The 13,072-nt window shown below is 31.4% G+C and overlaps 1 protein-coding gene across 1 annotated transcript; it reads left to right on the forward strand.

Moving 5' to 3' along the window:
* The first annotated feature begins 10,927 nt into the window (after nt 1-10,927).
* LOC146902368 (uncharacterized) lies at nt 10,928-12,485 on the forward strand. The gene is made up of 5 exons (XM_085736077.1): nt 10,928-11,130; nt 11,214-11,263; nt 11,371-11,455; nt 11,930-11,991; nt 12,094-12,485. Exons 1-5 carry the CDS (start codon nt 11,067-11,069, stop codon nt 12,283-12,285), a joined length of 453 nt encoding a protein of 150 aa, XP_085592203.1. The 5' UTR covers nt 10,928-11,066; the 3' UTR covers nt 12,286-12,485.
* The last annotated feature ends 587 nt before the right edge of the window (nt 12,486-13,072 follow it).

The raw sequence follows: 13,072 nt of genomic DNA on the forward strand, positions 1-13,072 counted from the left end.
CCTTAATGATCATTTTGATGTTTTTTGTTTGTTTCTTATATATGCTCAGGACAACTTCATTGAGGAAGGTGACCTAGTTTTTGAGAAATGAGCAACACTTCGTTGGGACGAGTTTGCACCAACATCCATCATCATGTGATTCAATTTTGGTGTTTAATGGAAGATTTGATTTTGAACAAAAGAGAAAATTAGATGAGATTTAAGAATTCACGGATTTGGGGATTAAATTCGAATTTAGGGATTTGAGATTTAATATGAGGATATTGATTTTTGGTTCAAGATCAAAGTGACCATTTTCTACTTTCATTTTTAGTTCATGTGACACCAAATCAGAGCAGGGACTAAAGAGACAATTTACTCTAGATGTAATAGATTAATGACATGATATAAATGATAAATAGAAATAAAATATGGTGTTGAGTAGATATCGAAAATAAAGGACATTGATTTGAAAAACACAGAGATCGATAAGAGTAGTAGTCGAACAATACCGATTCTGACATGTAGCGACCGATGTAGTTTTTGTGCATCCTAGAAATGTAACACAGTGCGTGAAGTGGCGGTGGACCACATGGTGATTGGCGTGCGACTTTACACATAGATATCGACATTCACGTGGATTTGCTCCATTTCTTCCCTTCCCAAGCCCACACTACTATGATGTGTCCTTGTCATCCCCACAAACCGTGACTTTCAAACCTTGTCTTTCATATTCACTCGTAAATCAATGAATTCCTGTTTCCATATTGTACGTACCTACGTGGTTCATTTTATGTTCTTGCATGACCCAGTGGTTTTGCAGTTTGTGGGACCAAACTTAATACTCCCTCCGTCCTAAAATATAAGAAAAATCTCATTTTCTTTGTATCAAAATATAAAAAAACACCAACTTTTATATTATTATTGTGTTTTTTCAAACAAATCATCTTTTCCAATATAAAATTAAATGCATGTTGCATTCAATTTGTTCTCTTTTTATTTTCTCCATAATTTTTAACCAATGAGAATTATTTTTACATCTTTCCATGAAACTTATTCCAAGGAGAACACAAAAATTATACATCAAATCACTAAGTATTGGTTTTCTTAATAAGTGTGAATTAATGTTTTTTGCTTATAAAAAGACGGAGGGAGTACACATACTGCCTCCATCCTTAATTAATAATTATAAGATCACTTTTTTTTTAGGAATTATAAGATCACTTATAAACTACTCGTAGTATTTAAATACAATAAATTTAATACACATGCACCTTGTAGTAGTTATGTTGTCGAAGACTTAAACACAATTAAATATGTCTTTATCTTGTTATATATTTTGTTGGTGGAGTTTGAATATTTATAGATGAGTAGTTGAAGAGAATCTATTTTCAAGTTACAAATTATTGAATGGAATAAACATTGTTCTCATTTTGCAAAAAGGGGGTTCAAAATAAGGAATAGAGAATTCTATTACTATATAGGTAATATTAGTGTAAAATCTAGGTCGACTATAAGCCTATATGATAAGATCTACGACACGAGGCTTCTAATTTTGTCACATTCAACCGCGACTAAATTGGACCTCTATACATTTATCATGGTTCAACCGTGTTTAAATTGAACTCCTAGAACATGACATTCAAAGTGTTTAGGACGATCATGTGTTTAACGAACTATTTAAGCTATCATATTTCGAGTGTCGGTTAGAAGTCTTATATTAAATTAAAGAGTAGATGTTGAACAACAAGAAAGTGAGAAGATTAGTACAACAAATACCTTAAAACTCACCTTGTTGTTGCTTTTAATTCAATGTGGTGATTTACTCCTGTGTTTTAACCTTCCCTAGAATTCCCAACATATATATATAAGCCACCACCCAACCACATGTCTTCCTACATACATATTAAATTTGGGGACTGCTATGGTGCAGTTGTTTTTATGACTTTTCTGAAAAAGTCGCTTATGTGGCTTAATGGGAGAGTGCCACGTGGATGTCTTTTTAAATCGGTTATTTGGAAAAACGATTTTAAAAAGCTTTTGTTTTATATAAAAAATATTTTTTAATTTCTTTTTTATTTTTATTTTCATGTTTATCCCTTAGGATTGTGTTTCCTGCTCTGATACCAGGTTTGAAGTGGGGTGATTCTCGGAATTTTCTCGAACTTCTTTTAACATTTGTTCGATTTTAAATAATCCTTGAAAAGGTTTTAAGAGTGTTTTAGCTCTTTGTTTTTGTATCTCGAGTAAGATTTTCTAAATCTTATACGTATCTCTTAATAGATCTTCAATATTCTATATGATATATAACAAATTCTCTAGAATTGTAAAGAGTTTGTTTAAAAACAATTCTTTCATAATACAATTCTATTTCGAGACTATGTCTTCTAGCCTTTTCTTGAAGAGTCTTAATTTCGTTATAAGATCTAATCCAGGCATATCTAATTGTTGATTTTCCAGCGGAGGTTTTCTTGTTCTAACATTTGATCGGTTTTTATTTGTTTTAACATTTTTTCGATTTTTTCTAAACCTTGAAAGGGTTCTAAAAGTCTTTTTGCTTTTTCTTCTTTGAATACTTGTAAGAGTATTCGAGTCTTCTATTTCTTCTAATAAATTAGAAATATAACCTACATGGTAGATTATTAAATCTTGTGAAGCAAAAAGAATTTGTTTTAATATAATTCTTGTATTTTGATAATTTATTTCGAAATTATTTCTTCTAGTCTTTGCTTATAGAGTTGTAACTCGTTTTTAGATTTAATCCAGGCATTTTGACTTTTTATAGTCTTTGATTAATCTTATTAACCTGTATTGATAGAGTTTTTATAGAATCATGCGGATCCTTAAGCTCTTTTTCTCTGCTTATTTCGAAATCCTTCCTAGGGGTTCGAATGAAGTGTTATTTGAGGATGAGATATCATCTTCAAATATAGTTTGAGAACTTAATGATTTATTAAAATCCTTTTGATCTTTGTTTGGTGATGTTATTCGAAGACTTTGGCTTCTAAACAATGGTTTTTTTGTTTCTTCAAACATATTCTTTTCGCTTCTATCAAAGAAAAACTATTTCTCGTGATATCTTTAAATATTGGTGTTTCCAAAGTAATTAATGGTGTAAATAATTCATCAATATGAATTGTTTCTTTTCCTATGAATTCTATGCTATGATGTGAATTACTCAAAGCATAATTAATTCGTAGTAAATTGTAAAAGGATGATTACCTTCTTTCATAAATGTTGAATCTTTTAGTTTATAATGAAAAACTATAGATTTATTCAAATCTATATCTTTTAGGGATAATCCCATCTGTAAATTTATATCAAATTTTATCTTTCCATATTTTAGATTACAATTTCCTTTTGCAATTACTTGCTTGTTTTTTATTTCTAATTCTAGAATCTTTTAGAGCTATTTCTAGCGGTGAATCAATACATTTCATGAAGGTACTTTTGATTAGAATTTGAATGGTTGATATATGAATATAACCAATCTTTTTTCTCTCGTTCTCGAGAAAATTTTCCGAGTCTTTTATCGATTTGTTGTTTATCTATAGTTGATATAACTATTTTTCCATTAGTTGTTTCAATTGGAATTGCTTCCTCTCCTACCATTATTCCAAATTTTAGAATATTTTTTCTTGACGAAATTCCTTAAGTTTACTAAACTTTCTTTTAAAATTTTCTTCAGCGGTTAAAGACAAATCTGCTTCTTCAATTTTATTATCTATTATGCTATCGGCATGATAACTAGATGTTCCTTCAAAATATGAAACTTCGGACATATTTTATAATAATTCTTGATAAATTCATACTCGATCTTTCTTCGAAATATGGGTTGTTGTGCTTCAAAGCAATCGATCTTCTTCGGCGGTTTTTTCGCTTGTGTTGAGTTTATCCCAACTCGGGGCGAATTCCTCGAGTATTACCTCAAGAATTCTCGGCTATAGTGTTTTACCACTATAGGACCACTAGTTCTAAAAACTAAGAGGCAAGCTCATATCAAACGATATAACTTATATTGCTTCAAAACATGGTGAATACAAATGAGCTTCGAGGCTCTTATTTATAGGAATAGAGACTTACGGAATAGGTACTACGTCTCCATCCTTACGGTAGCTCTGACTTACTATGTGACAAAAGAAATAAAGAAAATACGTAAAAGTAGATTACATAATTGCCTTAGAGATAAGTGCTTATCTATAAATGGGTCCCATGCCCACTAATTTTCTACATTTTCTTCGTTGTTTGGTGAAACGTCAACTTTGTCATACAACGATTCTTTGTCTGCCACGTTATTTATGTCTTTTGCACACCACTTGCATTGGTGTCCTTTGTATTTTTGAAAGTGTCGGCGGCACTCTGTTGGATTGGGTCGGGTAGACGGCTCAAGTCCGCTTCAAGCCCACTAAAGTTTTCTTCAAACTTTAGGATTTGTCGAAGATGCTCCTCTTTTGCTTGTTTCCTTGAATCACTATAGACTAGAAAACTTTCTTTTGCGGTAATTACCCCGAAATTTGGTAATTTTACTCCAAATACGATGAGAGTATCGTAGAATTTTTCCATTTGATGCGTAAAACATTCGGTCTTGGATCTACATCTCTTCCATCATTTGTTGGATATGAATGATTTGAAATGCCAATCTTGATTAAGTGTCCGGCTTTAATAACTTCATCGTCTTCGAACCATGGATAAGTTGAAGTAAAAGATAAAAAGAACTCTTTACCTTTCGCGAAGCTATTATTGAATTTATAAGCGATTTCGCCTATATCTTTTGGAAGAAGTTCTAGTTCATGAATTTTTCTTCCTGCATCTTCTTGAAGATACATTGTTTTAATCATTCCACAATCATAGAATGATCGACTAACTCTTTGCTTACGCCCGGGACTCGTTACGGCTTTTACTTCTATCCCGTTGTTCTTTGGGATAAAAACATTCTGTTTTTAACTCTTCGAGTAGTTGGTTAACCATCTCCGGTTTTTGTAGTAGTCTCCAATGGTGACTTCTTTAACAAATTTGCTTTCTCCATAGATAATTCTATCTACAGATATTTTCTTCTTAGTCTCCATTTTTGATGGCCGGACTATATTGCTTGCTATTGTAACTTCCTTGTAAACGGCGTTGTAAATTTGCCTTTGCTTCTTCAAGGGTCTCATAACCTTTGTATACGACATTTTTGCCATTTGTATGTAACTTTGTGGTTTCCCGGTTTTGGTAGATACCTTTCATAGGTCCATCGAAAATCACATAAGCTTTCTTTTTGCCTCCAAGTTGACTATCAATCTTTTGACTTGTTTGTTGATCAATGGATTCTTTTTCTTTTCCATTTTTTCTTTCTTCTTCTTCGACTTTATCGGCCCAAGATGTTTTTGGTAAATCTGCAAGGACGGTTGTTGGGTTTGTTGAAGATTTCCATCCTTTTGGTTCTATTGACTCAATTGGGATATTTGACTCTTTTGGAGCCGAGTATTTTACATAGTAGTTGAATTTTCCGGAATCTTGACCTAGCGGATCCCGGTTTTCGGTATTTTTGGATTACGGAACTATTGATGTTTCTTTTTGCATAGTTTTTCAAGGTTTTGAATTGTTAATATCATCTCCCCCTCTTCGTAAAGAAGAGTTTCTAGACGATTTTTTGCGGAGGCAATTTGCTCCTGCTTTTGCTCGAGAGAATTCTGTAATGTCTTTATAAATTTGCTTCCATTCTCTTGTCAATGCATCTGCAAAGCAATTCTTTTCGGATTTTATATATTCAATATATGGGTGAAACGGTTGGAGTTTCATCTCGCCATCTTACAAGTCTTCCATATTTATAATTGACGCGAAGGTCATATTTCCAAAATCCGGTTACATATTTGGAATCGTTCTTAATAAAAATCTGGTTGGAATTAATTCCATTTGCCATTTTGTTAAAACTTTAACACAACTCAATGTTTCTAATTCATGAATTGGATATCTTGTTTCGGTATCTGTAAATGATCCCGAAACATATTTGCAAAGTAAAAGATCTTCATCTTTTATCTTATTTTTAATATTTTCATAAGAATAATCAATCTTAGTATCTTTTGATACTAATCTTTACGATGAATCGGATAGTTTGTCCAATTTTTCTTTCGAGCTACTAGACTTAGCGTCTTTGGGTTGCTCCAAGTATCTTTCATTCCTTGTTGATGGGTTACATCATCAACATAGTTTCCTGAATCATCGAGATTCGGTATCGCTTTACCATTAGGTAGAGCTCTCATACAACCTTGCCCAGTTGTTTTATCAACATCAATCTCAACAATTAAAAAATCATTTTCCGTTGGATTGTATAAGCCGGGTAAAACCTTAATTTTTCTTTTAATAGTTTTTACGGTTAGAGTATCTTGTTCGGTCCATGACCATGGAACTTTCTCGAATATCTTTTTACGTAAAATCTTTCTTTCATTGCCAAATTTTTGAAAAATCCTTCATTGGCAATATAATTCAAACATCCTAAAAATCTTTGAATTTGTTTTCGGTCTTTCAATTCATCGTGAAAGCTTGAATCTTTTCCGAACATGTGGAGATAAATCGAGGGTGCCATTTTCTCTAAAAATAAGGCCTAAATACTCAATTTCCTTTTTGGCTAATTGCGATTTCTTTTTGAAATAACAATTCCCTTTTAAATTTCGTTTAAAACAATTTCTACATCTTTAAGATGTTGTTCTTTAGTTCCTTTTGTAAAAACTAAAATATCATCAATATATGCCAAACATATATGCTCTAATCCTCTAAGAGCATTATCCATAAATCTTTGGTATATAGATGGTGCTTGTTTTAGTCCAAACGGAAGGACATTCCATTGGTAATGACCTTGTGGACATGAAAAAGCCGTTAAAGGCTTAGTTTCTTCCCGAAAGTCCGATTTGATAGTATCCCGATTTTGCATCAAAAGATGAAAACCAATCACATCCTTTTATTTTTTGCAAAATATAATCCTTTCGTGGTAATTTATAAGAATCTCCGATTGTAGCATCATTGAGTTTCTTATAATTTATCACCATTCTAGCTTTTCCTCTTTTTATTTCATTGTGATTTGTCACATAAAAAGCGGGTCTTTGAATGTGGACTTGCGGATGGAGTAATTAACTTCTTTTCTTGAAGTTCTTTTATATCCTTTTGAAATTCTATTTTATCTTGAACTGAATAAGGCATTTTGTATTTTACATTAATCTCCTTATTAGGATCTCGTAATTTGATAGTAACAAGTTCATGATTTGTGTTTTTCGGATTATCCAAAGGATCTTCGAACATACAAGATCAAGTTTTTGTTCTATTTCTTCAAGATTTAAAAATAATTTTCTATCCTCCCAAATACTCTTTAGGTTTATAAGGTTTTCGAAATTAATTGAATAATCTCATTTCTAGTTATAATTTTTGTTGTTATAACTTTTGTCTTTTCTTTGGGGTTTGCTAAATTTTTCCAAAGTAAAGAAATAGTTTTAACATTTTGCACAAACGGTGCATATAATTTTAAAAAGTTATTTCCAATGATTAAATCTAATCCCGAATCATGGAGATAAATTGTTGGTATGAAGAATTCATGACCTTCTATAGTAATTGAGATATCTCTCAAAACAAACCATATTTGATGTTTTGACTTATACGCAACAATTATTTCTTTGGGTTTTCCTAATCTTTCCCAATTTTTTGATATGTTTCGTTTTCCAAAACATAATGTTGCGCCCGTATCTAAATAGGCTAAAATTTCCTTCTTACGAAGTTTTATTTTGATAAAGGTAGCACTAGGTTTCCTTTACTCAAAATTTTGGTTTTCATTTCATCTTCGGAATGCAGTGCAGAGTTCATAGAAACTTTGTTGCTCCCAATCGAATGCGAATCCGATTCTACCGGTTCATAACCTATTCTATAGATCATGTTTAAAACTTGTTTCTTTTCTTTAGAAACTTTCTTTGGACATTCATTCGCATAATGTCCCGTTTCATGACATAACCAAGACATGTGCATGATTTTTTACCTTTAGGACGGGTTTTATTTTTTCTAGGATACTCCCTCTTTTTTCTATAGAATCTTTTCTTCCTATGTTTCTTTTTGTCATAGGAAAATTTCTTAAATTTCTTTCTTCTAGGGTATTTTCTTTTTCTCCTAGTTTTTTCACAACCATATGCTCCAATTCTACCTTGGATTCTATCACAAAGACAATCCTATTCGTGCGTCTCTTTTTGATTGTTTCTTTAGGCATTGTTCTTGCATCCAATTTCTAAGGATAGAAATTCTAGCTCCTAAAGTATCTTTAACCTTTCTGAGAAGATACCGCACCGTTAAATTCGGTTTGGATTATTTGGGACATTGCCATAGGTAATTTTTGGTAAAATAATTCGACAACCTTTTGGTTTTCTCTAGTGTCTTTGTTTAGATCATAATATAATTGTGAGAATTCACAAATATAATTTTCTATGTAACAAGGATTACATATGGATAGATTCATTATTCTCCATAATTTTTCGGCATTAAAAGCGACATTTGAGTCTACCGTATCTTGCCATCCTTTAAACTCATTTAAAAGCCATTCAAAGACTTTATTAATCATTCCGATACTATTTTCTGCGCTTGTTCCTCGTCGGGTTTCTCGGCTAAAAATTTATATGCATTACCTTCGTTCTACACAAAAGATAATTAAAAATCTCGTTTTGGAGTTAGATTTTTTAAATCACTATCTAGCCGTATTTGGATAATGTTTTTATTATACCAACTTCTTATGGCTTCGAGCTAGATTGTCAACACAATCAATGTTTAGAATTCCACTTCCATCATTTACACTATGTTTGGGAACATAACTCATAGGAATTCTTTGGAATTTAGCTTGAGAAAATTCTCTATGGAATTCGTATTCCAATTATAAGAGGGTCCTCTTTTTGTTCTTGAGCTTTCGCCCATTTCTAATTGTTCTATTTTAACGAAATTTCCGTCGTCTTTTGAATCATCATCGGAACTAAAGTCGTAGATAATATCTTCTAGATCTTTAGATTCGAGTTCTTCCTTAATGGAATCTTTTTCACTTATGTCTAAAGTAGCCATAAGTTGATCTAGTTTTTCGAGTTGATATTCTATATTTTCTTCTATACTCATCTTTTAAAGTTAGTAAATAAAGATGCTTCAATTTTTTCCTTATTCTTCCCCCTTCTTTAAGTTGAGGAGAATGATTTTGCTTACAACAACAATTTTTTATGATATAATTAATCATATCGGTTATATTGTTTAACCGAGGATTAAAAGAATGATATATATGAGGATATTTCGATTCTCATTTTTGTTGTAGCACGTAAAATCTTTCTCTATATTTGCCCGAGTTTCATGGGGTCTTTCTAATCCTTGCTCATAATCTTTTGTATATAAATTATTTTGTTTAAAGATCCGAGGTAAGGTTTCGAGAAAAGAAATTTGTTTTTCAAATCTCTCATTTAATTTCTTGGTTTCGTCAAGCAAAGCCTTGACTCTAGTTGTGAGTGTATTGTTTTCTTCACTCATCTAGCTATTTCTTTAAGTTTATTCCTTAAATCTTGAGCTAATCCTTTATATTCATTATATAAAAAATGATCTATATTTTCATGGCTTTCATATAAATATTTGTCTAAAAATATTCAGCCGTTATATCACACCATCTAATTTGTGCTTTGACTAGTGTAATATCTTGATAGTTTGGACATAAAATAAAGGGTTGTAAAATACACTTCCCTGTTGGTCCTTTAATAAATTCCATTTTTATTTAGACTTTTAAAGCCGGTTTTCCACAAACTGATTTAAAATGTTTGACTTTATTGAAAAAGTCATTTGGGTGACTGTACCGTAGAATTCTCCATTAAATTTTTAGGATTTACCTAGCTTTCTATTTCTCTCAGAAATGAAAGGATGGATACCCACTGAATTTCTTTTGCATAGTGACTGATACTGGAACTCAACAAAACGCTCTTCTTAACATATAAGAGTAATAATGATCACGAAAATAATTAAGATCAATATTAATTATGTTCATATAGAAGGGGTCTTTCTAACAAAGGATAAGCTGCCTTAATTGTGGTCCATCTTTTACCTAGCTAGCTAGAAGAAGCAAGTAAAAAATAAACTTGGGGTGATTAGAGACAGAAGCTCAAATTGATCAAGTTGTCTTTTAGAAGAGACAGTGTCTAAATGGGAAAAAAATGAACAAAGGTAGAACACTTGTTTCTCGCACACTGAAAAAGGTTGGCATTGCAATTTGCAAAAATTGAATAGTACATACTATATATACATGCATGAAGAACAGATTAGGAAAATGATATATATAGAGTACTATCAATCACATAGGGTTCCTAATCAATACATCTTTCTATAGCATTGCTAAAAGTGATAAATGTACCTTTTCAGCTATTACTTTGCATGTCTTTCTTTGGATTTCTCCTTTATTTCTTCAGGTAATTGGCAATGACATGTGCAAACATTGATACAAAGTGCACTGCCACTCATGCAGATCAAAAAATGAATAGGCAAGTTTATAAACATTACAAGCTATGATCTTCCTGTAGTTTTCCCCAAAGTAAATGTCATTTTCTATTTAAGGTTTCAATTTTGACTAACATTGCATGTTTTCTTTGGACTCATTTTACTACTTCTGGTTTTATTTTTTTATTATTTAATAATGCAAATAATACTCTATACTACAGTTTTTTTTTTTTTTTACTCTTCTATAGTGACAATAGCTCCTTTTGCTACAAAATCTTTTAATTAAAGACTTAAGCCTGCGCTTAAATGATTGGGAGTTTATTAGATTATTAGTAATTGAAATTTCCTCTGACATAGGGGCACTTTGAGTATTGTCAGAAGACAAAAAACTAAAAAGAAGGAAAAAAGTCACTGCTATTAATTTATGTAATGTGGTCCCCCATACACCACTCTATATATTATATAAGCTGCTACCTATCTATCTTCCATTCCATCAACCACTCTTAAAAATTTCCAATTTTATACTCAATTAAGCTCTTCCTTGCAAGAACAAAACCCTGAAGAAGATCACACATTTTATTTGGAGATTCAAATTTCTCACTTCTTCCACAGATTTTCCTTCAAAAATGAGGCCTTCTTGTGTAGCAGTCTCTCTTCTCATTTTGTCACTTCTCCTTACAAAAACTCAAGGTAAATATATAATTTAACAGCATGCAGTTCAAACAATTAACTAGTCCTTGTTACATTTCTAATCTTCCTTTTTGTGTGTGCAGGGATACGTTTGGGAAAAGGCTCTTTAGCATTTGAGCAACAAAAACAACATGTAGGATATTATCTACTTTGAAGTTTTATGTATTTCTATCTTCATATTTATGCATGCTTTCACATTTTTATGGATGTTGATATATAAGTTCACTTTTCTGACTGCAGGATGAGGAAAGAAGCACCTTGTTGAAAAGAAGTAACACTGATTCTGAGGAAGCTACTCTTTGCAATGACCAACAAAAATGCACAGGTAGCCTGAAGAAAACAGCTTCTAAAGTATCCAGAAAATCACACAACCAGTTACCACAGATTCATGAAGATTACTATGGACCTAGACGACATAGATCTAGGCACCATTAGTTTTTTCAAGTCCACAAGTTTTTCTTCCTTTTTTTCTTTTAAAAAAATTAGGGTAGTGGAAAATTATTATCTAAAGTGGCGCTAATGGCCATTTTACAATTGTAGATTTGAACTTCGTCCTTTGAAATTACAAGGACATATTTTTACCACTAAGCTGACAAATTTTGTCCCAAAAACTTATGACTATGCAAAAATGCAAGGCTTTATTCTCTTCTCTTGGTTTCTGGTTTAAAACATATTATGAAATATATTTATATAATAAACCATCATGAAAGAAATTTAATTAGGTACTACTAACATACAATCTTTCATATATAAATCACAGTATTAATTCAGCATTTCAAATGTTTTTATTTTGCTGCAGGAAATATAAAGAATAGGAAACTTGTTACCACTTCAATTTCTACAACTAAATCCTTGTCAAAGGTTGGTTTATAAGAGATCAAATAAATTATATTATAAACCTTAGAATTTTTTTTTTTTTTTTACATCTTTATTTATAATATTGTATATATGCTTCATGAACAGAATGTGAAGAACAGTGAGGATGTGGCTCACACCTCAGTAAATGGCAATACTAGAAATGTGAATGTGAATGGGGAAGCAAAGGAAACAAAAGTAAAATCATTAAGTACTTCTAATTATCTCCCTGAGGACCTTGTAGACATAACTGAGATGGATTATTCACCAGCTAGGAAAAAGTCTCCCATACACAATTAATTGAGTCTAGGTAGAAAAAAAAAACAGACAAAAGTTCCTTATATTTGGATAAATATAATATTATTATAGACAGAAGAGTCGAGCATTGCAGAAATGCTGCAATTTTTTAAGGCTTAGGGATGATTTGTACATTATATATGTTGTTCTGTCACTTTTATTGATTACAAGCTATTTTAAGAATATATCGTTTTAATGATTAATTAGTTATGACTCATGAGTACATATAAATCTTAATCTTAATATCTTGGTTTGGCTCTTAATTTTTAGAAGAATAAGATAAAAAGAACACATGAAAGTGACAATCAGTATTATTTATGTTCATTTCAAGTTATGAAAGCAAAAACAAACCAGGACCAATGATTGCAAATTGCAGTTTTGCAAAAGTACCATTTGCTAGTTTTGTTATTTTGTAGCTCAGAAAACATGTTTGTTATTTTGTAGCTCAGAAAACATGTATATAGTTAAGAGTCCGCATTTGGATGAAATATGGAATATACAATGACAACCAAACCCAATATTATAGGCTTTAATCTCTTGTTTTCGACAAATTACTGAGAGAAAATTCGCAAGGAAAATTGTGCAACATTCATCTGGCTACGTACACTTTACCTTCGTATAGGTAAGTTGCATCTCCACATCAATTGTACAAACATGTGGGTTGATAAATTGTGTAGGGGACCTATGAGAAAGGGAGTGTCATAAACCGTTTAAAAATTCAGCAATAATACTATTAAGAACCAAATATTAAACTTTTTTCTGTATCCAACAAGCTTTGAAATATAAAATA

This window comes from Medicago sativa, chromosome 8 (assembly GCF_051527215.1).
Source record: "Medicago sativa cultivar Bolivia chromosome 8, Bolivia_mono, whole genome shotgun sequence".
In the NCBI taxonomy this organism is placed as follows: Eukaryota; Viridiplantae; Streptophyta; class Magnoliopsida; order Fabales; family Fabaceae; genus Medicago; species Medicago sativa.